The sequence below is a fragment of the Rhea americana genome, unplaced genomic scaffold (assembly GCF_003343005.1).
Source record: "Rhea americana isolate MKP2758 unplaced genomic scaffold, rheAme1 scaffold_191, whole genome shotgun sequence".
In the NCBI taxonomy this organism is placed as follows: domain Eukaryota; kingdom Metazoa; phylum Chordata; class Aves; order Rheiformes; family Rheidae; genus Rhea; species Rhea americana.
The window spans coordinates 970,887-995,653 of record NW_028186050.1 but is presented as its reverse complement, the minus strand read 5'-3'; the positions used below and the strand labels follow the sequence as shown (position 1 = coordinate 995,653).

Genomic DNA, 24,767 nt, shown 5'->3' with positions numbered 1-24,767 from the left:
GCGGTGATTGGCTGCCGCCGACGCTCGGAGCAGGTTTAACGGCCGCCGCAGCCAGCGAGCCCCAGGAAAACAAAACAAAGGCGGCGGCGGGCGCGGAGCGGCGCAGCGCGGCGCGCAGCAGGATGCCTCGGCCGCCTCTCGGCCCTGAGGGGAGGAGATACGCGCCCAGTCCCCGGCTCCGCTTATGACCCGCGGCTGACTGGCTGCCGCCGCCAAGAAGGCATTTTCGAGGCGAAGCAAGCCGCCCCCCCCGCCCCCTTTTATTGTTTTTTTTTTCGCTGCCCCCTCGTTGAATGCGAACGCGCACACACGCGGGGCCGGTCCCGGCCTGCGGATGAGCGGCTGGTGCTGCTAGCCCCCTYCCCGAGCACCGTCCCTCTCGCGCTGGTGGCCGTGTGAAGACTTATTTCCTCTCCACCACCACCACCACCCCCCCCGCCCTTGCCCCCCGCGGGAGAGGGGCCCGGGGCTGCGCCACTGCACGGAGTCCGGGCTGCGGAGCGGAGCTGGCGCGGCGGTGAGTACCCAGTGCCCGCAGGGGGCCGGCCCTTCTCCCTCTGTTTTGTTTTTCTTTGTTGTTGTTTTTCCTTTTTTTGGGGGGGAGGGAATTGGGGGAAGCCGGGAGGAGTGCGGCTCCGGGGGGGGCGGGCGCCCCCGGTCGGCGGGGTGCCGCGGTTTCCTGCGTGCCTAGCGCGGGGGGCCGCGGAGGCAACTTTGCTGGCGGGAGGAGGGCTTTGGCTCTATTTATAGCGCCTGGAAATGACGGCAGCGCTGCCTGCCTGCCTGCTTGTAGCCTCCTTATTACAGGGCGGATTGTGGTGGTTTACATAATTGGGGAGGGGGGGCGAGGCTGAGCTCGCCCAGACGGAGACCGATGGGTTCCCGCTTCTCCCTCCCCTTTGCGCCCGGGGCGCCGTTCGCCCGCGGCGCCCGTGTGCGCGCCCGAGAAGCGCTGTGGCGGATCCCTACCTCGATTTTGCCGGGGACGGAGCCAGGGAGCTAGAAGAGTTAGTTTGTATTTGGGCGGTCGCGCACGGCTTTTTCCCAGCTGCTTTCCGGCGGTTTGGTGAAAGCAAACCGCTGTCCTGCAGGTACTGTTGCAAGTGGGAGGCGAAAGGTACGGCGTAAGGTACGGCGTCGCCGCCGTCGCTGTGCCCTGGCGCACGGAAAAGCACTTAAGTGCGTGTTAAACAGCCTGCCTCTTTCAGTGGGGAGACCAAGATCGGCCTTTGCCGGCAGCTTGCTCTTTGCATTTTGTTGCTGTTACTTCTGTTATCTAAAGCGAAAATGACGCTCCAGTATGCTCGGCTCACAATTAGAATAACTTTTGTTTTTCTGAAGTAATCAAATCATCGCTTACTGAGAGCGTGTATATAGTCTTTGTTTAGCTTTTTGGACCTAGACGAAGACTCTTGCTTGTGATTTTTTTTTTTTCTTTTTTCCTTTTCCGGAGCCAGGGCGTATGAGAGGCTGTGTTTTGGCTGGTTGGTCTATTTGCTTTTGCTTTCTCTCCATCAGCTGATGTGGATCGCACGGTGATTTACCAGCAGCGGTGTGAAAACCCCCTCGCRGACCTGCCCTGTTTAGCAGGTGCTCAGTACCGAATTCATTCAACGGAATGAATTACGCAAACTTACTCACCTTACTRATAGCTCTGACTTGCCTACTTGCTGCTTAAGGGCTGGGAAGAGGCGCGGGCGGCGGCGCGCGGAGCCGCCGCGGAGGGCGGCGCGGGCGCGGGCCGCGCGCACCTGCCCGCCACGCTCCCCGCGCTGTTTGTTTACACATCCGGGAGCCGCGCGGGCCGGCCCCTGCCGCGCCATTGGCTGCGCCCCCGTGACGTCATGCCGCGGGGAGGCCCCGGCGGGCTGGGGCGGGCCGCGGGCGCCCGGCTGGAACCCGCCGCTGTTCGTCTGCTTCAAAAGGACCTTGGGCTGCTGATTCGGCCCTCCTAACGTGAGAGGAAATGCGCTCTCCGAAGGTCTTCCTGATCCTGGCGGCGTGTGTGCTTTTTTTTTCCTTCAGTTCGATAGCTCCCTCATTGGAAATAAGAATACTTCCATATAAGATGTTCTTAAAACAAATGTTCTCCTGAAGTTGATCYGTTTTATGGCTGCATGGTGGGGGGAAGTAATACGTAGCGCTTATGATGTGGTTTTAAAACAATTCCGAGAAAGCCAAAATGATTAGTTCAGGTCTTTTCATGATTTACAGCCTACAGTGAATACAGTTATTAATGCTTCCAAAAGTTTGTTTCTTCTAGATTAATAAGCACAGATACAAGTCATCCAAAATAGTATCTGGACACTAGTTCAGAAATGRCTAGAGAGCAACTTGTATGCTTTTTCTTGCATTTTAATCATGCAATTTCTTTAGAATTCCCTAGATCTTCAGGAAAACTAGCTGTGACTTATGTGACTAAAGCACAAACTATACTATTGTCTGAGTATGAATAATAAGTAGTTGCCTCACATCTTGAAAGATACCCTGCTTTCCACAGAATCCTGAACAGGAACTACAGAAACTGCCACTGTTTGACTGTCAGACAGAGGTGAAATTAGACTTACTCGGCTTTACTAGAGCTCTCATTGCACGCTTAAGATGTGTTGTGTTTTGAAGCTTGACTTTTAACGTCATGAAGAAATAAGTTGTGTGTATTTTGTTCACTACAATGTATAACAAATGCTTAGAGTCTCCCTCTCCTTGAGCAAAAGAAAACCAAATACAGTTTTGTCAAGAGTTGTGGAAGGTTCTGTTCCAACTCCTGTAGTTGAAGTCAATATATTAAGTCTGTAAAAGACCAATGTGACTTTTAAAGTGAATTAAGAAGGACATTTCATAATACCTTGAACGTTTTCCTTTTACTTTTAACTTGCCAGACTTTCACAAACTGTTTTCTTGTTTCAATTATAAAGGGTCTGACCCAAAGTCATGATATCTTTTGTTTTGAAACCCTGATTTTTTTTGACTTGTGTGATGTTTTTAAATCTAGCTGAAATCTGGATGTGAGGTTTGTATTGGACTTGAAGCTTTCAACCCGAAATAGGATCTATTTCTAATGTGAGGATTAAAGGAAGGGATTTAAAGGGGAATCTCATGTTTAACTTCCAAGCTTGGGCGCTTTCATGTCTTCTGTCTCCTGCCTCCACAATATGTTATGCTTAGTCATTGAGTTCTGCTGGCCATGCTAACTGGGTTAATATTTCAAGTATATTAATACAGATCTGTGTTCCTTTTCACTGTCTTGTGGATATGTGCTGTGAGAGGMAAGTCAAAAATGACTGGGTTTTTGCAAGTTGTTCCCCTTGCAGTCTGCTTTAGGACTATATATATTCAGCCATGTGTCTTTTATGTGGCTCATCACTGCCTTTAAAATTCCGTTTTAGAAAACTCTTGTAGTAAGTTCTTAGTAGTTTCTAATGTTTTCTCCCTGCCGTTACCATGGACTGAAGATTCGAAAACCCATTTTCAAATCTTGTGCATTTGTCCCTTACATYAGGCAGGCCGTACAGAACTTTCTCAAGGCTTCTTTTGAAGCACAGTGACTGTTTCTGAGAAACAACTAATTTTTAAATTGTGGCTTTCATTCTGTTCTCTGAATTACTTGTATCCTATTGCTAGAAAGGAGTTTACTGCTGCACTGTATACAGTTTACAACTGTGATAAGTGTTTTCCCTGCTCACTTTAATAGCTGGATTGGGATGCTGTAAATTCTTTTATATTGACTCTCATTTCAGTGCTTGTGCTACTGACCTACTCTCAGTCATCTGATAGCTGATGACATAAGTGGCTGCAGTGTTCACATTTGGATTGCTTATTAGCTTGACACATGTAGCATGGTAACTGGTGGCCTTTAACAAATCAGTAGATATTTACTATGAATACTGAGAATCTATGTAATTTTCAGTCAGTTCAGGTGAACTTTGAAGGATTAGTATTGTAACATTAGCTGGAAGGTTTGGCTGGTTTTGTTTATACACRTAGTATCTCTTAAAGGTGCTCTGAGGATTAAGAACGCAACTGTATATTCTTTGCATAGGATTTACCTTTTTTGACTGACTGATCAGGGTAGCAATCATTAAGACTATTTTGGTAAAGAAATCTAATTAGCTCTRACCAGGACATTAGTTAAAAAGCCTTTGCTGAAAGGTGTAATTCTGCTGAGCTTCAAAGATCAGGATATCCCTTTCTCCCCCCCCCCCCAGTTATGTAGCAGCATCTTACTTGTTGTTTTGACTTGAAGACAAATACGATATAACAAGATCTTTTACTGAAAACCGAGGTGTGAATATCTGTATTTGGTTATTGTTGGTCAAAATGTTTCCTGAGATGCTTTGCTACCTGCCACGTTGCAACTGACCAGTGGAATTTCAAAGAGAACTAACTAATGCCCTGCCTTTCTGCTGTGACTACTAAGCAGTTCCTTCCAGCGTAGTACTTTGTGTATGGGTGTCTTAGAACATAGAATGTATTTGTTTTATGGGGAATTGTTTGAATCTCCTTCACTGGAAATGATTCTATTGAATTCTCTAATAGAAGAGAACTGCGTGGTTCAAGTTCTGTTTCACACAGAAACAAGCAGCTTCATAGAAGCAAGGTAACTGTAGTATAGCCAGGCATCTGTGCTGTAAATAACACTTTTGTGTCTAAAACAGTAGAATAACAAATTAATCCTGGCTTTGCTGTAAAACTGTTAACTTTCTGTTCACTGTTCTGTTCACCTACAGGTTGTGACTGTTTCTCTTCTGTCGTCTGTGTGGAAAGTGCCACACACACTCCGGAACAACAACGGCTTTTGCTTGCATTTTCCAGTGTTTCTTTTGTCAGCGTGTTCAGCAAAGTTGTAATTCTTCAAGTGCCAGCCCTGAGCTGAGTGAGGAGCCAGCAGCAGAGATGGTGAAAATGACAAAGTCAAAAACGTTCCAGGCTTACCTGCCAAACTGTCATCGAACCTACAGCTGTATCCACTGCAGAGCCCATCTAGCCAATCATGATGAATTGATCTCCAAGGCAAGTGGTTTGTTTAGAGACCTTATGAATTATCATCTTAACCAAAATGGTTGTCACTGTATTGGTGCTTCCAGTAGATAAAGGTTGCAGATCTGATGCATATGTTGCAGAGCATCTTCTCTGGGTTCGTTCTTGGGTCATAGGTGTTGTATACTAAGGAATGGATATCTTCTTGGAACTCCTGAATGTGCCATATAAAGGCTGATCTAATATTCTCAATTTTTGCAACCTCCATCTATTGCCCGGTAGGTGGGTAATGTGAGAGATGTCATATCTCGGAATTCTGCTAAGGAAAACTATCTGAAGCAAATATGGAGCTTAAAGTGGGGAAATCATTCTGGTAATGGTTATTCTAGGTAAAGATTACTCTTGAGCTTGTTTGACTGAAGGTCACAAAGCTGTTTCCAGAAAGCCCTGCTGGTATTGTGAAGTCTGTCAACGTGTCCTTTGAAGGATTTTACAGCAAAAGTAAATGTTTAGTGTGAGATGTTCAGAATAGCTGGACTATCGAAACTTACTTAGCGGAAGTGTGGATCYTTGAAACAGGCTAGGCCTGTTCTTACCTGTTACTGGAAGAAACCAAGATTTGTGGTGTATGAAATATGTAGGAAACTTGAAGCTTGGGATAAATACTTCACTGTTTCCTTCTTTGTTTCAAAACAAGTTCCTAATGAATTTGCTCTTAATCATGTCTTGGAGAAAACACTTCAACCACTTCACTTTCTTATCTCTGAAAGTGCTTTCTGTAAACTTATTTTGCTGAATAAAAATGTTAGTGCTAAACCCCTTCTATGACTGCCTTTATCACTGCCTGTTACTTCTGCTTGCTTGTCTTCAGCAGCAGTRCTGAGGTAATTCTCCTGAATGCTAGAGATAAAGCTGCTGTTTTAAGTTCGGGTTTTCCTTGGACAAGGAGAAAACATACCTGCTCACTTATCCTCCAGAAGGTTATCAGGAACAATGTATGTTTCTTCTCTTCCTCCCCCCCCCCCCCACCTACAATCTTTCTTGCGTTACTGATCTTTCTGATATTTATTTAGATCTTGAAGCACTTTTTAGTCACTAAATTTACTGTTTTGGTCATTTTTTGGCTGTATTACTTACAGGTATCTTATAGCTTGCTTACTTCTGTTCTTCCTTTTGCTCCCTTCCCCTAAATATTTCTTTCCTKCAATTTAGTTTTTGTATGAAGTACTCTTACTGCATGGAATTGGAAACTAACTCATTAAATGCAAAACACTTTACTGGCTACATTTAAAATGATGTGAGGAAATTAAGAGGGAAGTCTTAATTGTATTAAACTAAAAACGCTTCTCACTTTCTTTATAGTGACTGTTTGTATTTCTTAATTTAATCAAAAATGAGAGCAACTTTCAGACAGCAACATGAATGCATTTGAGTTTCATTTGTTTTCATTTTAATCTAAAAATTTCAATATTAGGGACCTTTCTGACATCATGTGATTATAAATTACAAGGAATCACAACTGTATTTATTTGCTATGTGTTTTGGGCTTAAAACTAGTGGGAGGAATTACACTTTTCTTCCCAAACTTTGAGTTGTAGGAATTAATCCTGCATACAGAAAGAATACAAGAAATTTTTGCTAGTGGCTTTTCTTAAGTTTTATAAACTTATCAAGAAAATAGCCTATGCACACATACTTTATTATGCAACTCTTTCTGTTGACCTAGACTTTGTGCTGTACAACTGAACTGCTATACTTCCTGCAAGGGCCAGCATACTCCAAGGTCTCAAGTCTTGGTTAGAGGGATCTTTTGAGTATATTTTGAGAAGTACATGTTCATATTACAACTCTAAAATCTATTTTAAGTTATTTTTATTTTTAAAAATCCAGATACTTGAGAGGCTACAGAATGCATGAAAAACTCCCTGAAAGCTTCTAGTAAATATCAATATTTATTTTCAAGTGAGTTGTAATGCTATTGGGAAAGGCTTTCTGCTTTAATCCTGGCTCCTGTGATTTCCACTGAGGACTTACTAYGAAGCAAGATAAAGAGCATTGCTGTGTTTGCCAGTTGACCATATGCTTACTTGACAGATCCGGCAAATCTGTGTGAGATTGAGAAATACACTTAAATGTGAGGTATATCTTTTTGTACATCTGTAAAATTGCATGTCTGATGCACTTGTTTTTGAAATACAGACTAAAAAAAAATATTTAAACTTTGTATTCCTACATTGGAGAAGTTTAAAGATCAAAATTAACAACAAACACTGCTTTTCCTTATGAGGAGAAGATGGGAGTAAGTAAGTGTTCCTTTATTTTAAATAAAAATACTTGCTAACTTAGAAATTAAAAGCTTACATAGTATCCTAGACAGCCTGTATGTGTAGAAATTGCTGTTAAAATTGCAATGGTACTAGCAGATGAACGTAACTCAGAACTGTCTTCTCATGTGAACTTTTTTCACAAACCTCTTTAAGTAGCCTTTTGCAGTATGTCATCCAGTAAGTGCTTTATTAATCCACATCATGTTACAAGGTAGAAGTGAAGGTAAGTTAGTAAGGTAGATACTTCATATTAACTAGCTCTGAAGTGTAGTTATCATATGCTGCAGCAAAAATACCTGAAATTGTTTGAAGTGTAGCAAGTTGACTGTATATAATCTTCAAATTCTTCAAAAACAATTATTTTTAAACCCCCTGATCTGATCTTGGTGCAGTTGGGGTATGTCAAGTGTCACTATACTGTGCTGCATAGTTCCTGTGCCATCTTGGTTTTATTGATGGAGCAGAGAATCAGACTGCTCAGTTTAATTTCTCCTCCCTGCCTCCACCATTAGGGCTTAGTTTAAAACTGAAGCTCTGGTAGATGCTAAGTGTAACTTCTGACTACAAAGTCTTTTAGTTTGTTTTCAGCTACCTGCTACAGAAACTCACTCCAGAACCCCTTGCTGTACAAATAATTTTCAGCAGAAACAAGGGACATGGTATTAGATACATTTGTGTGTTTGGGGCGGGGTGTGTGTGTGTGTGTGTGTGTGTCCCAGATACAGGACTTTCTTTTTTGCCTGGCTGGAAAAAGAGCTTAAATACATTGTATATCCTCAAATTAAAGCAGCTACAAATAACTTTCTAATGCATTTTCAGGCATAAACATTTGTTACATTTGACACTAATATTATTCAACTTCAAAATGTAAATTTATACAATGAAATAGGTGATGTTTCTCTTAAATGTTGGTCTGTCATAGAAAAGCAAAGAGTGCTACATTCTTTTGTCAGTCTCTCCTCTGATTTGGGACTTTAATCTACTAGACTTCAATATAAATTGCAACTCTTCTGCTTTTGAGAACCATTGATGCCRATTGTCTGTCAAGGATGGCAGCACACATGATTTGCCTTCTTATTATATTTCTTTTCTGTGTGAACAGCATGATACTCTTTCTTGCCTCTAGAATTAATCACTAAGCTCTTTCCCTAACTGTAAATTTTGTTATGCTCGTGATAAAATGACAACCAAGAATCTTAGAAGTGGCTTAAAAATAAGAATGCAGGCTACTTGGGCATTATGAAATGTGGTGCTGGTACAAGTAAAGTCACTTTCATGCATAGTTTTGTGGGAGCTTTTGCAACAATGAAAGGACTGAACATGCTGCTTAGTGCTGAAACCTACTTGGATGCTAATGATCAGTAGAGGATATGTTAACTAGGTATTTTTCTGCTATAACCTTGGGTATTGTGTCTGGGGACACTTGAAAGGGAGTAGGAGTCCTGAACCGGGAGGTGGTCAACAKCAAAGATGTACATGAACAGCTCATGCAGTATACATGATGCACATGTGTGATCAGTAGTTACTATAACTTGTGCCTTCTTAGGAAAACACTGATTTGAAGGATTATGTAGTAATAGAGAATAGCAGTGTAGATAACTGTTTAAWTTAAATAAGTGGAATACTGAGGTGATGTTTAAATACCTATTAAATGCTGGTGACTTGTGGTGTTAGACAAGTGCTGGATCCCTTGCTTCTTTAGCAAAGACTTTACAGTGAATGTTAAACATTGCAAGGAATACAGTAGTCTCTGGTACTTGGGATTCTGAAGAGTAGAGAAGAACCTGCAGCTTTCTCTTTCAAAGCAGCGAATCAGTTTTTCTCGAATCATGTTACTATGAGTGTGCATATATAGTTCTACAAGACTCTTCAAAGTTTGGGGGAGGTTGCCACTTATGGGGCCTGTACAAAACAGTGCATGTATGTGGCTCTTAAAGTAAATCTGAAACAAGTCTTTTAAGCTTAATTTTAAAAGGTTTCTTCTGATTTGATCAGAAATGGTAGAGAATGTGCAATGATAACTAGCAAAGTGTTGCTTTAAGAACATAGGTTCTAGCTCATTTCTGCTGAGTGAGCAGTCACACAGCTGACTGGGTATCTCTGGCTTTTCATCTAGCTGTAGTCCTGATCTGTTTGATTAAACACATTAAATTAATCTACTGCTGAAGTTAATGTACTATACTGAATTAACTGGTGATGGATGTAAAAGCACAAGCTATTTTTTTTCTGAGCTGATTCATTTAATTCTTGGAGTATGAGAATCCTTCATTCTTTTTGAAATCATTAGAAATCTTAAGGGGAAGCAAAAGAATGTTATACAAGCTGATTTCCATTAATTGTKCAGAAACTTAGACTAGATGCCATAAATTGTGAAAACTGAATAGAAACCGTAGAAGACAAGGGATATATTGCAATAGATAATGCTCTGTTACTGAAGGTGGATCTGCTTGATTCAATGACTATTGAATCATCTTACAGTGTGCCTTAATGCTAGGGATGGAAGAAAATCTGGATTATGTGTAGACATCTGTGTAAATACTGTCACTTTCTTCTGTATCATTCATTGCAAAGCCTATCTGACCAGAGGAAAAAGGTGTATGTAAGCCACAAGCAAGACTAGGTTTGTAAATAATTTCAGGAACAAGCTCTGCTGCAGGGTGTATTATAACTGTCACTGACTTCCCAGGGAAGCCCTTACACCTTGTGGATAAAACAGCAGTCTTGGTGATTAAATTTAATTCTCCAAGGCATTTAGTACGCTTGTTCCTATTGCTGATGAGAAGAAAAAGTCCTGGCTTAAATAGATGCCAGAACAATTTTAGCCTTATTTAGCAAGTCTGCTTTTGTTGTCTACTGTTTAACTGACGGATTCAAAATTTTTTCATGGGCTTTTGTTGTTAAATGTGCTGTTTTTAGCTTGATCCAATTGGGTAATCTAGGGGTATAAAGAACACTTGGACAGATAGCTGGGCCTGCTGTGTGTTTGAAGGCCATCTTTGTCCCTTACTAGAAAACTTGGAAATGTGTCATTTTCTAAGTGTTCTGATATTTTTTTGTTCTAATAAGCTCCTAGTTTGGGGGTTGTTTCTGTTTTCTTTTTCTCTTTTCTGTCAGGAAAGATTCTAGTTTCTGGAAGAGAAATAATCTTTGGAAAGTATCCAGTAAAAGATTTGAGAGCCTAGAGGAGCTGGAGAGTGCRCAGGAAGGTTCTGTTCTTTGGGTGTTTTGACATAATTATTTTTGAAATGCATTCAAGATGCTGTATAACTCAAGATAACTTGTCCTGCCTGACAAAGTCTTCACTTCTGGAAATACCATTTGCTAAACCTGCAGACATGCAGTTCTTAGGATTATTTTTTTTTTAGGGTTGCTCTCTACATACTGAATGTTATGACTTTGATTAAAATCAGTAGAAAAATGAATGAAAATGTATTTTCAATGTCTTTTGATATTGATTTGTCTTGGAATCCTCTAGAACTTGCTTAACAAGCAACTGAACAACACTGTCTCTAGTTCTCTGCTGTATAAAGGAGTGGGATCTAGTGGCTTGCAAAAGATCTTGAGCAATAACAGATAGGATATTTTTTTTTCTGATAAATTTCATTGGCTGTTTCTTATGTTTAATTTAGTTTTTTGAATTCATTTTGCTAATCTTGAAGTGCCAAGAGATCTTTACTGTCTTTAATGCATCTTATTCAGATGATAAATTTCAGACATCAGAGCGCTTGGATTTGTTTCTAATTTAAATGTGAGATATTGCCCTTAATACTGTTGCTTAGAAGTATTACTGAGTCATATTTCTTTGAATTGCATTTTTTTCAGAATATTAATTCAAGTTTATTGACCTTAATTTGTAAAGGAAATTAGCAAATGAAAATAAACCATAGACTCTCATTGTTATGTAAAATTACTTTTCATTGTAATGAATAGCTTGCAAGTTATGCTTAGGTATGGTACTGTTAATGCCATTCTGGCTTTTACTAAAGGTATGAGAGGCAATAAGTGTGGAGCATGCTCTGTAGTCACCCATCCTATCTCTAATGCATCCCATCTGTGGGGAATAATTACACTGTAAGCTTTTTAGTATCTTCCCCCCACCCATGCTCTTAAGTATGTCTTAAGGCAGTAAATATATAATATATTCTGCTTAACTGATACTTCCTTTTTTCCTTGGTTGAAAAAAGCTAATCCTGCTGTTATAGGAAATGATTGCATAAYTTGGAAGTATAGTGCATATCTAATTCTGCAGGTATGTACTAGTGTTTAAGTGAAACATTTAAAGCTTTTTTACTATAAAATATATTAATTTTGTCAGATGATTTTAAAATATCGGTTAATACCAAACTATTGTTACAGTGGGCCTGTTACAGTATAGTTCCTAAGTGCACACTTAAACTATTTTACCACACTGTCAGACATTCTAGACATTCAAATGCGCTGGAACAAGAAACTTACGGATCTTTGTAGATCTGCTGCCTATAGAACTGCATAAAGATGTGGATTTTCCAGAGAAAGAAACCTTATGAGGCTCAACAAGGGCAAGTGCAGAGTCCTGCACCTAGGGAAGAATAACCCTAGGCACCAGTACAAGCTGGGCACTGACCTTCTGGAAAGCAGCTCTGCAGAGAAGGACCTGGGAGTGCTGGTGGGTGACAAGTTGACCATGAGCCAGCAATGTGCCCTTGTGCCCAAGAAGGCCGATGGCATCCTGGGGTGCATTGGGAAGAGTGCCAGCAGGCCAAGGGAGGTCAGCCCTGGTGAGGCCACATCTTGAGTACTGTGTCCAGTTCTGGGTTGCCCAGCACAAGAGATGTGGAGCTGCTGGAGGGAGTCCAGGATAGGGCTACAAAGATGATCAGAGGACTGGAGCATCTGCCCTCTGAGGAACAGCTGCAAGAGCTGGGCCTCTTCAGCCTGGGGAAGAGAAGACTGAGAGGAGATTGTATCGATGGATACAAGTACGTGAAGGGAGAGTGTCAAGGGGATGGGGACAAACTCTTCAGTTGTCCACAGGACAAGAGGCAATAGGCAAGAATTGAACCACAGGAAGTTCCGCCTGAGCATGGGGGAATTTCTTCACTGTGAGAGTGATGGCACTGGAACAGGTTGCCCAGAGAGGTTGTGGAGTCTCCTTCTCTGGAGATATTCAAAACCTGCCTGGATGCAACCCTGTCTAACATGCTGTGGGTGAGCCTGCTTGAGCAGGGGAGTTGGAATAGATCTCCAGAGGTCCCTTCCAACCCTACTGATTCTGCAAAGTAATAGAAGTAATATCTCTATGTCCATGGAAAAAGGCAAATGCCGTCCTAGCAATCGTCAGAGGATCTATGTCCAATAGAAGGAACTAGTGATGCTTATGGTCAAAGTTTTGTGAGACTTCACATGGAATATTGGGTATGCTTTCATCTTTGAGGAAAGATTTGCATTGAAACAACTATTATGATGTGATTGTGTAGGACTGGACAAAAATCAACTTACATGGAGTTACATTTATCAATGGCCTATAAATGAAGGAACTAGTTACTGTGCTATAAGATGAAGCATGTGCTTAGTTTAACAGGGGAGTGAATTTCTTAGTGCAACTTAATTTGTGAATCATAATTTGCAAAATAAAGCTTTTAAAATAAGATTTTAAAAAATGGCTTGCAAGTTGTTTAGTGTAAGAATTTTAGASAACAAATAGTTATAGAATGCTTTGGAAGGTTTTCTGTTTCACATATATGGCACTGAAATCTAGCATTTAATGAATAAAAGGATCTTTAAAGTGTTTCCTCTGCTTTTGTGTGTGTGGGGGGGGGGGAGGGTGGAGTTAGACAGCTGTAGTTGTCTAAATTTGAAAATTTTTGTCTAAATTTGTCATTTGAAGCTGATTAAAGCTGGGAACTTATTAACTAATATCTTTATGTACAAACAGTTCTTCAGGTGTTCTGTTTTTGTCTTTACTGATGTGAAGACTCTAACTTAGAAAGCACCTCTTATTCTGCAGAAACTACAGACTAGTTTCTGTATCATTCTCCTAGTGTTGTGAAGTGTTTTTAAGCATCACAGCAGAACTGAATTTGTGGATCTTGTTCAGGCAGGCTGAGGAAGGTATAGGGCTTACATCCTGGCATAGCTGTCAAGATGGTACTGAACTGGATCTTTTATTTCAGTGTCAGTAGTAGCCTAAGTCTTAGCTTTCACTGTACTGCGTAACTTATCCTCTTCCTTGCTTTGTGAAGAGTAAGACTTGTAATGCTGGATAATGGAGAATGTACCTTTTGTCTTTGCTGTAGATGGAGAAATGTTCTGTGAGCAAAATCTTAATCGTCTTAAATGGGCAATAGAAAGAAGCTAAAGTAGTAATAAGCTGTTAGGTAGAAGCTGTCATCTTAATGTGAGATTTTGAGTAGCTAAAGGCTGTAGGCAACTCCTCTGCCACTTGTGGTGCTTACAGTAGTCTATAGTCATTAGTCTATAGTTCTTTTAACATTCTCTGCGGTATATAATCAGTTAGAACCAAACAAAGTGTTAATTTATAGTCATATTTCTCTTTGACAGCTTTTTTTTGCAAACTGTTCTAATTAAGTAGATACGACAGTTATATGGGTGTTATGTTGCTAATCATTAGACTGACAAAACACTGATTTTGGTGCCAAGTGACTTTAGATTATATAAATCCAAACATATGTCAGAAAACCCATTGTGAGAGGGTACTTCTGCCTGTGGTTCCATGCCTAATGTTACTAAAAACCATTCAAAAATATTTCAGGTAAGATTTTTTTTCACCAAAAACATTCCATGTTGATCTAATGTGTATTTAAGAAAAGTTGATCTTTGATCTTAAATACTAGAACTTCAGGGATTCTTGAAACAATTGCATTTTCTCTTCAGTATGGAGAAAATGATTAATGCTCTTTGAAACGAGGTTAGCCCAGAGAGGCTGTGGGGTCGTCTTCTCTGGAGAAATTCAAAACCTGCCTGGATGCAACCCTGTCTGACATGCTTTGGGTGACCCTGCTTGGACTAGATGATCTCCAGAGGTCCCTTCCAACCTTACCCATTCTGTGATTCAGGGAAACTGAAATAGCAAGAAGGAGTTCAGAGGTCTTTGTAGGTCCAGTACTGCAGGGAGATGAAAGAACAGGTGCACTTAAATGTGGTCTGGTTTGAGTGGCAAATAATGGCTGTGTCAAAAATAGCAAGTAACTTGATACAGAAGGAAAAAGTCAATAGATCAAAGCAGTGGATGTATTAATACCTTTTGAGTGTTTTACCCTAGACCTGGATCTAGTCTGACCATAAATATTGCCAGTGTGTTTGTGGCTCAAGGCTGTCTTGAAGGACTAGTCACAGCCCCTGTGACTTCATTAGCGTTTGGAGTTCCTAGTGTGCACAGTAGAAGAACTTTGGTTTAGTTTGATGTAGAAGGAACAAAGATGTAGTTCACATGCACTAAAGCTACTCTGCAAACCAAAGCAACTTGTGGTGAGTGGAGGTTGATTAGGGCTCTTACTTCAAGACTGTGCTACTGTTGTAGTCTAAAACATTTAGATGCAGCCAATAAAGTCAGTCTTCCTTTGTCCGTAATCTAGCAAGAATGTGAGAGATGGGAAAACATGGCTCTGCTTAGGCACTTGATGGTAACAGTCATTCTATTAAAGTCAAGCTGAGCTTGTAAATTGATCAGAAAGGTTCCCTGAGTAGAGAGCTGGGATTTTTGCTCAGTCCAGAATGTTGAGGCTTTTACCTCAAATAATGCAATGAAACTGAAATAAACTATCTTTGTGGTACAGGGGGGAGAGGAAAAGTTAGAAACAACTCCTTTTGAGCTGATTGTAAGAGCAGATTATTTTAACTAGTATGACAGTTGTCCTAGGAAAATGAGAGCTGATATCTTTGAGAGGGGGAAAAAATGTTTGCATTATGGATGTTGGTTATTTTGAGCAAGAGTATTTGACAACTTAAAACAGTTGCTAAAATATAACTTGGTGAAAACTAATGCTGATGAGGCCTTCCTATGAATAATATATAAYTTCTAATAGTTCAGCTGAAACTTGTTGTTTGTATTAAGTTTATATGCTTAATAACATACCCTTCTGGAACTTTTTTAACGAGTACTCTTCTTTCATGCAGTCCTTTCAGGGAAGCCAGGGACGAGCCTACCTCTTTAATTCTGTGTAAGTATTTCTTTAATTCTGTGTAAATATATTATTAGTTATGCACACTACCTACAGAGTATTTTTTTTTGGTATGCTTCATAAATGGAAAATGGTAGGAATCAGTAGCTGTACTCTACCTTGTTCTTCTAAGCTACTTCTTCACTTGGCAGCAGTAGTTATTAAAAAGCCACTGACTTGATTTTAAATACCCTACACACAACAGATTATCTTTTAAGCAATTATATTAACAACTTAAAGTTTTGGACAGGATATTACTGTAAAATTCCTGTTGTGTAGGTAACGCTGTCTTGAGCRGGTGTTGCCGTTCTGATATATTCTAGAAATCAAAGTACACTGCATGACTCTAAATTTGCTTTAAACAACTTTTGTAGTCTAAAGGAGAAATTTTCAGTGAGATGGATACCTTTACAGGCTAATGTTACATTATAATTAGCACTTCTTAAATGACCTTGAGTATTGCAAACCTACTGGAGGCAAAAGGTGTCTGATCTAATCAAGCCTAATACTTGCCTTTTTAGGCATGTGCCATATAAGGCTCTGAGTTTGCTAGCGGTTGTGTTTTAAGTTGCTGATATGTGGAATTACATTTTTGTCTTTTTTAACCGGTTTGTGTTAAGTTGGTTACTTGGTCTGTTATAGACCAGGATAATGGAGCAAGAACTATAAAGGATTTGACTGCAAATCCTTGAAATTCCTTTTATATGGAGTTGCCTAGTGGAGACTTGGGACTTCTAGTACAGTTGTTAAGTACTAAGAATCTGGTAATAGAAGAGCAAAAATGGCAAAACTTTGTTGTGTAACACTGTCTGCAAACTTTGTTTAGTCTTGTCTGATCTTTTCTATACAGGCTTTTAGCCAGGAAAAAGTATTTTGACACTATTTCATAGCATAGTTTGTTTTTAAATTTGCTATTTGTTGAGGCTTTTTCCTTGCTGCTGTTTTGCAGTTGGTTCTAAGTTAAGCTGGTGCTGATATATTGGTACAGACCTCTATTCTAGAGGACACATTTTTTTTTTTCTTTTTGAAAAAAGCCTGAAACTGAAGAGGTATCCAGTTATTGTGTAGTGTTTTGTTCTCTGAAAGTTTAAATATTTAACACGTCCTGCTTCATGGGAGTGAGTAAGCCTCACTAACAGAGTAATGTAGACCAATCACTTGAAAAATGAAAATCAGCAATCAAACTTTTTCTTTTCAGTTTCTTTTCTATTCAGTGCAAGAATAGAAGCTATTATTTGAAGTGTTGAATAAGGTAGATGTATAATTCTTATGTTTTATATATATATTTATGTACATGTACAATTTTTTAACTAGTTCTTATCCTCTAGAAGAAAAGTAGATGACATGAAAGAAAGCATTCCTGTGGTAAATGTAAAATCATTTCTTTTTTTTTTTTTTTCAGGGTAAATGTGGGCTGTGGTCCAGCAGAGGAGAGAGTCCTTCTGACAGGTTTACATGCTGTAGCAGATATCTATTGTGAAAACTGTAAAACCACTCTTGGATGGAAATATGTAAGGAATATAACTAACTTGATTAGTGTTCATGTGTTGAAACACAGCTATCTAAATAGGCTAAGTGTTACTGGTAGTTTTGTTGATGTTAAGTCTAGTGCTTTTCCATCTATCAGACAGTGAGTAGAGGTATAGTTTTACTTCCACTAAATCTGCTGGAATACTGAAGCAGATACAATTTTGTATAGAGAAGAGTAAAGCCAGCATGAGCTATATGTACTGCTACAGCTATCTAATACTACTTCTACAGTACTACTTGGAATATTATCAACAACATATATTGAACTGAATGGAAAAAACTGTCTGGAGGGGTTTGGTTTTGCAAGTTGGTTCATATACCAAAAATGCAAGTTATGATGAATGGTACTAAGCACTTCTTCCCTGCTTACAACTAATGTGAATKTGATTCTGGGGTTTCAGAAGTTGTCTATACCACTGTTGCAGGTCTGATACTTTGAAGTGTTAGATTCTGGATAGGGTTATATATAGGGTTTTCACTGATTCAGCACACTTTCAGATCTCCTAGAAAGAAGGAGGCCTAATACATTCCCTCTAAATATAGAGGAGAGCTTTCAAGAAAGTTTCCCTTCTTTATTTTGGGGAATAAGGAGACTCTAAATGCTGTATTTCTTTTTTTTTTGATTTTAAAAAAGTGATAAACATGGAAAGATCTAAAGCAAGATGTGCCATGCAGTAGATGTGCTGATTCTAGATGTGAGAATATTTTTCCTCCTTAAATCTCTTCTTCCTTTCTCTGCTTCCCCCTACCCCCTGATTCAGTATAACCAATACAGGATGTTAACTGGAATGTTTCCTGTTTTGATAGCAGAAACCTTCATTAGTGCAATGGTGAAACACTTTGAAGAAAGTGAGGAATTGAAGTTACAAGTGGTTTTGTTTCTGTTTACTTCTGTGTAAGAGGCTAAATAAGTATCTTGTAGTATTTCACTTTCAGTACAAAAGGCAGTAAACTTTCTGTGCTGTTTTGTCTCAAGCAAAACCCTGAATTAAGCGCAGCGTAGGAGACAGCGTTTAAAAAAGCCCCTTTTCTGCTGCGTACCCTGAAGCACTCATTGTTTTAACATTGCTGTGACCTCATGTGCAACAGGCTAGCAACAGCTAGAAAAGATCTACTATTCTTATGTCTCCCTCTGGGACTTGCTGGCCCATTTCTTGTGGTATATGACTTGGTATGAGATTACCATGGATTCTTCTATCAGGATGTCAGAGGAACTGTATTTGTTTAGACAGATCTCTGAAAGAAATTGTAAAGCAGCCAAAAGAGGAAGTTTTTCGTTCACTTAGTACGGGACAGGTGGTAAGATAGGTGTTCTCTGTCAAGTCACAGAATAGAAGAAACTGGTTGTTTTGAGGGTTCAAGATCCTACCATGGCTTGTCAACCCTACTTATACCATGCAAGACTGGCTTTGTATTTTTAATCTCACTGTATTCTGAAATCTGTGTTTTTAGTAATAATAGAACAGGGGGGATAAAGATACTGAGTACTTTGGTTGTTTGCTAATAACTGGCATCATGTTGTGACTTTCAGATGCACAGTTAAGATCTGTTGAAATAAATACAAAGGAAGGGTGAGAAATTCAGCCAAAGTCAGAATTTCTCTAGAAAAGATCTGTCTTAGCAAATCTGTATTTCATGGTGTATAAACAGCCTGATATATAAACCCTGAATCAGAAGAGAAGTGCTAAGTTGATTAGTTTCCAGAGAAATATAACCTCACTTTAGCATAAGTATGTTGTTGGTTACTTTAAAGATTGGCTAGGGTAGTTATAAAATACTTAAGTACACTGAATATAATAATGCATATATAATTTTTATATTTGATATTGTGGACTGTATAATGCAAATGATAAAAACCACGTATCCAGAAAGCTCAATTCATGCAGCAGGGAAAAATAAGTGTGCACAGCTCCCAACAGCTTCAAAAAATGTAGATGCCAGTGTCTAGTTTTTTTAATGTAAATTCAATATTTAAAATACTTAATTTCCCCAATTTATTTAATATTTTTTTCTTTACAGGAACATGCTTTTGAGAGCAGTCAGAAATATAAAGAAGGAAAATTTATCATTGAACTTGCCCACATGATAAAAGACAATGGCTGGGAGTGAATCAGTCTTTTTCGTTCAGTTTGGACAATATTCTGTGGAACATGCTTTATAAAGACTAATGCAAAGTAAAGGAAGATCTTGGCTAAAGTGGCCCTGAGAATATCACTGAACTCTGAAACCTCACAAACGAGTAGTGTAGTGTAAGTGGCTATTTCAGGCCATATTTGCCTTTTCTCCTTGTGTAAGTTCCCTCTTTTTGTATGTGTATTATTGTGTGAATGGTTGTTTTGGAACATTTTGGATGACCTTTTTTCTAAACTCTCTCAAATTCTAGAGAAACAGTTCACTAATTGAAAACAAATTTTACTGGTTAGCATCTATCTCTGACCTATGCCTTTAATGCTACCTTCTGCTGTGCATGCTTCTTGCCTAAACATCTACACTCCAATCCTGTAGAAGTTCTATATCTGAGCAGTCCTAAAGAATGTATAGGATGGGGTGCTTTTTTATATGTAGCAATTTCTGATGTATTTGGCAGTGAAAGGGATGCAGTATTGTAATTATTCATTTATTTTTTAAATTTGAGTGTACTACAACCTGTGTACATCTTGTAGGTGAGTTGGTTAAAGGTACAGTGCTCACTTTAAAAACACTTCAATTGCACTGACTGAAATGAGCAGATTTTAAGTTTTTGTTAGGAAGGGATATGCCAATGGCTTGGTATTTTAATGAAATATCTTAGATGGATTTTTTAAAATYGATAATGCTGTAGAATACCTTCAGTTAAGACCAAAATATTACCCAAGGAGTTTGCTGGATAAGGAAGAAATCTATAAAAAGAAAAAAATATAGCTTGCAAGATCAAGTGGCGCAGAACTATATGCATCTTCTATTTTGGAGAAAAAATTAGTCAGTGTATTTAATTTTTGGTACTGTACCTTTGCCAGTAACAGACTTGTGCATCAGTAAAGTTTTATGGCTGGTTCCATGTAGCTATATGGCCCTAATGCACTGGACAAAGAGGTTGATATCAAGAAAACTAAGTATTCTGGTTTTGCTATATTTGAACAAAAATGTTTATTTTTTGGGGAAATAGCCAGAGCCTATGAGATGAAAATTAATATAGTATCTGTAGGAAAAAAGGAGAGGTAATAAGAGCAGAGAAGTTTGATTTAATTTTTTCATAAAATAGAAAAGCAAGGTAGTTTTTAAAACATAAGGGGGGGGTTTCTTGGTTTGCTGGCTAAATCACCCCCAAGTGCATTTTTATATTAAAAAAAGTTATATGGAACTCCCCCTTTTGTTCTCCCAGTGTTTCTTAACTGGAATGACTAAGGAGAGAAACTTCTAAGAAGTTGCACAATATTAACTATTAGTAATGGTGTGCGCACATTCTAGGCAAGAAAATCTCTGCATAAATTTGCTAAATTTATTTCCAAATTGAACAGTCTTTGAAGACCTTTTGTATTTTAATCCTTTGAATGCTTGAGGGCAAATGCTTGTGAAAAACCTTTAACACTACATAAGTACTATAACTAAATACTGAGGAAGCCTTGCAATACAAAAATCATTCTCTTTCAATAACTATTCTAATATGGCACCTGTGAAGCTTAGTTATTGGTGCTGTTGCTGCTGCTGTTATGCTTATGGGAATCTCTAGGCTTTCTGAACTCTACTGCACTTTAGAAATTTTGTCATACATTTAAAATTATGCCAATGGGTAGGGGCAATACAGATCTTTAAAACCAGCTTTCCAGTCCTTGTGGAGAGGGAGGGAGGGAGTTCTGCCAGTGGAAGCGTTCATCTGTGGTGCAGGCTGGCTAAACTGCGTTCAAGAAGTCATGATCTATGTCTGTGAAATAAAAATCTAAAAGTTAGAGAGGTAGTTAAAGCTGTTGGGTTTCAGTCCAAAGACCTGATGTGGTACAGTTGTGTTCAGTTTAGATTTTGTGGCTTACATGTTACTACTTTATGCTTACAAGTAAGATCAGGCTTCAAAGTCTCCTTTTTAACAATGTCATTGATGCAGGATGAGCCTGTCTGTGTTGCCTGTCTCTTGACCTGGAATCTTTGGGATTTTATTTTCCTTTGTAGTAATGTGTTGCCAACAAGGAAAGCACTAACAGTGCTATCAGCAAAAAGTTTGTGTTGGCTTCAAAGTTCAGTTGTCATGTTAATACTTAAACAGGCTTATAGGAAATAGGTGCATCTTTGGGCTTCCCGTATTTCCTGGCTACAGACTTGTTGAAGCAGTACACTGGACTGAAGACAAAAGTAATAGCTGCTTTTCAATAGAGAGTTGAAAATAATTTGAGTATGTAAAACATTAAAGATTTTTCTCTATACGGTTGTGGTTTTGGCTATCTTGTAAGTTAATGCTGCCTGTAACACTCTGATTCTTATTTAGTAATTCAACCTCTTTTTTCAGTGCATTATTTATTTCAAACTGGACATTTTCACCAAAACCTTAATTAACTTTGCCAAAGGTTGGGACTTCATCAAGTGCTTAGCACATAGAACTTCAGACTACTGGCATAAGGAATTAATGATTTATATGTGATATTTATGGCTTTTAAGAGAACCAAACAAAGCAATATTCTCATTGGTCTTTTAAGAGTGGAAGCTTAGGAGGAGTAAGGAGTAGAACTAATACAGAATTGCTATTACATGCTGCCATGTAACAATTCTTTAGGCTCATTTTATTGAGTGTGAATTTTTCCTGTATTGCTTGGCAGCATCAATTATATTCTTCCCTTGTGAAGATTTAGAGTATTCTTGTTACTGGTTTTGGTGAAAGTAAAATCCAGATAGCAATGGCTGCTGGCTGATGTGAAGAGGTCAGTCTGGTCACTGAACCCTCCAGCAGTCATTTGAAAGAAAAATAAAACTTACTTGAAAAAATTTACTAAAGCATTTTCCCTCTAACCAATTTTTGTAATATATTAAAGATTATATTTAAAGTTTGTATGTGTTTGCTCTGGGCAAGTTTACTTTTACTTCCCCTCCAACTTGAGCACTTTTGTTACTTGTACTGGTTATTTTTATTGTTGGTCTTAACATTTATTTTGTATTTTGTTTTTTACCAACYGTAACAAAAGCTTTTGTGAACCCTTGTTTCTTGCTGGCTCTTTCTTGGACCAAATGAACTGACTATGAGCTGGCTTAGAAATGTTCATTGGGATGCATAGGAATTTGCTAGCAAAAATGTACATGTATTGAAAGGTTTTCCTGTGAACCTCTAAAGCCATGCCTGTTCTGAAATAATTAAACATAACTTGATGTGACTTTTGTAATCTGACCTATTCTCTGTCTAGGTCCAAAATAGTGGCTGTAACATAAATGTTCCAGAACTGAGTGTGCCTCCAAAACACTAGAATTATTTCTTTGGTTGATTACTCTAAAAACCTTTTTAGAGTAATGAAAGGCAATGCTGCCATCTATAAAAAATCTTGTTGAGCTGCAAAACTTACTGAGAAGTAGCTGCAGAATTTAGGGAGGGATTGCTGACACATCAGCCTAACCTCAGTAACTTTATCTGCCAATAAAAAAGACCAGCATATGAATTTTTCTTCATTCACTGTAAGGTATAAAAGGATGAACTGTATTAGTGAAGCCTGTTATAACTTGGTCTTAAGGTCCCAGTAAGAAGGTGTAGTTTAATTGCCAGYCTGAGCAGTGTGCCTTGCATGCCTGCAGTTTTAGTGATCTAGGGGAGGAGAAATAACAAGTTCAAAAGTGCTGACAAAYGGTTATCAAGATGTCCATAAGCAAGTGGTCATCCATATTTATTATTGGTGTATCAAGTTAGTGAGTTAATTAGGACTATGTACCATGTTTGGACTCATGCTTCTCTCCAAATAATGCCTTTAAAGGTTTTTCTGCATGCTCCTCTCAGCAGTCAGATTGCAGCAGCAGTTCTGCCTGAACAGGGATACCTGGAGAGTCACAGACCAAACTTCTAACATCTCCCTTCTTTGATAATGGAGGTGAGTGGGAGAAGCTCTCACATGTTAAACTTTCTGGATACTATTGTACTTCATTTCGCACTCCTGTAAGCCAACCAGCAGTATAAACACTTACTGCAAAAGGAACAGATGTTTCAGAGGTTTCTTTTAAAAGGACTGTTACAAACGGTTTAAGGCCTAAGCATGAGTCATAAATAGCGATTGAGTTGTGCCTCATTGTTTCTTAAACTCTTTACAATGCTTTCTTTTACAGGTGACATGGCTGTGTTGYTGTTTTGTCCTAGCAATACTGTACATCATTTGTTGTTTCACTATATTGTATCTACTTGAGGTATCACAATAAAAGCTTTTAATTGTTTTGTTGAGTTGCTTCTTACCGTTGTACTGTCTTTTCATGCTTTTCATTTAAATTATTTTTTTCTTTTTTTCTTCTCATACGGCCAGAGAAAAGCAGTGCTTTTGATGGAATTTGACTTCAAGTGATTCTTAATGTTACTAACTCAAAAGGAGTTTCTACTTTATAAAGCTCTTTCCCAGTTTTGAGCTATTTGATAAAACTTCAGCAAATAAAATGCTTTTAAAGAAACAGTCAGTCAGTGCACACTCCAAAACTAACTTGCAGAGTATTTTAGGAAGTGTGAGCATGTTTTCTTGTGGATTATTTTGGTCAGCCTGAGATGGAGCACAGGCACTCACTCTTATTTCTGCTTTTGCTGAGAGGAACTTCTGTAGTTCCTCTCACCAGCTTAACACCCTTCTTTCTTACATGTCAGAGGAGTTAAGTCCCCACCATGCCTCAGTAATGAGAATCTGATGAAAAATTGTCTCCATTGAAGAGCTCAGATCGTAGTGGAATTGGTACTGACTCCATTTTGTGCCTCCCATGGGTACAGGGATTGAATGAGGTGTACTGCCTCTCTAAGTCTGAACCAAACACCAACTTTCTTCCCCCAGAGTCACCCTTTCTAATGTAGAACTGTCTGGAATGGTACAGGTGTGGATGGTTCCTGCTTGTTTTTTCTGTTCTTCACGTTTTGAAATGAAGCTGAGAGGGGACTACGTGCCCTGGACGTCAGTCAGTCAGTCACTGAGCTCCCACCTATCCCCGCCCCACATGCCGCCTTCAGAAAATCCAGCCTCTGCTACTCATTGGTGGTCATTAAACTCCTAGGCCAAGCAAAACAATGTTTTCTTCTGAAAATTACACTGAAGACAGTGACACTGATTTTAATGGCTTGTAATTACAAGAGGACAGGTGAACTGGAACCTCATTAATTTGGAAGACTGACTGACTTTATAGATTGAAACTAATACCTATCTCAGTTTAATCAAATTATTCCAAAAGCGTGCGTGCGTGCTCGCTCGCTTGCTCTCTCTCTCTCTCTCTCCCCCCCCTCCCCTTTTTTAACTTACTTCTTATAGTAAAGATACCTTTTAAAAAAATAAATAAATAAAATAAATCTTTTTGTGTTATAGCCAGGTTCTATTGCAGCAACTTACTTAATTATTTAATATACTCTCTCCTTTATAATACAGGGTGTAGGACTGTCCTTAGTGACATGATGCTGGTCAAACAAACTTTTCAGCAAAGGGTGCTTCATACTGGTAGATAGATAGTTATTTGCTAGTACAAGATGTAGTTGTATGTTAGCACATATTGAAGTATAATTAAATTGTTGATGAAATTACATTTGCAAACAATCTTAGCCCCAAAACAGACCATGTTGTGTGGTTCTGTTGTGTGTTTTTTTTTTTTTTTT

At 39.0% G+C, this 24,767-nt stretch overlaps 1 protein-coding gene across 1 annotated transcript; it reads left to right on the top strand.

Annotated features, from left to right (window-relative positions):
- The first annotated feature begins 35 nt into the window (after positions 1 to 35).
- YPEL1 (yippee like 1) lies at positions 36 to 23,365 on the top strand. The gene is made up of 5 exons (XM_085302727.1): positions 36 to 517; positions 4,728 to 5,010; positions 15,420 to 15,463; positions 16,866 to 16,974; positions 19,013 to 23,365. The coding sequence occupies exons 2-5, from the start codon at positions 4,894 to 4,896 to the stop codon at positions 19,100 to 19,102; spliced, it is 360 nt and encodes a 119-aa protein (XP_085158853.1). The 5' UTR covers positions 36 to 517; positions 4,728 to 4,893; the 3' UTR covers positions 19,103 to 23,365.
- Positions 23,366 to 24,767: the final 1,402 nt, after the last annotated feature.

Excerpts from the sequence above, each read along its gene's own strand:
- YPEL1 (XM_085302727.1), top strand. The coding sequence starts at position 4,894 with ATGGTGAAAATGACAAAGTCAAAAACGTTCCAGGCTTACCTGCCAAAC. Across the intron at positions 15,464-16,865 it reads GCCTACCTCTTTAATTCTGT|GGTAAATGTGGGCTGTGGTC; the intron begins GTAAGTATTTCT and ends TTTTTTTTTCAG. Across the intron at positions 16,975-19,012 it reads CCACTCTTGGATGGAAATAT|GAACATGCTTTTGAGAGCAG; the intron begins GTAAGGAATATA and ends TTTTCTTTACAG.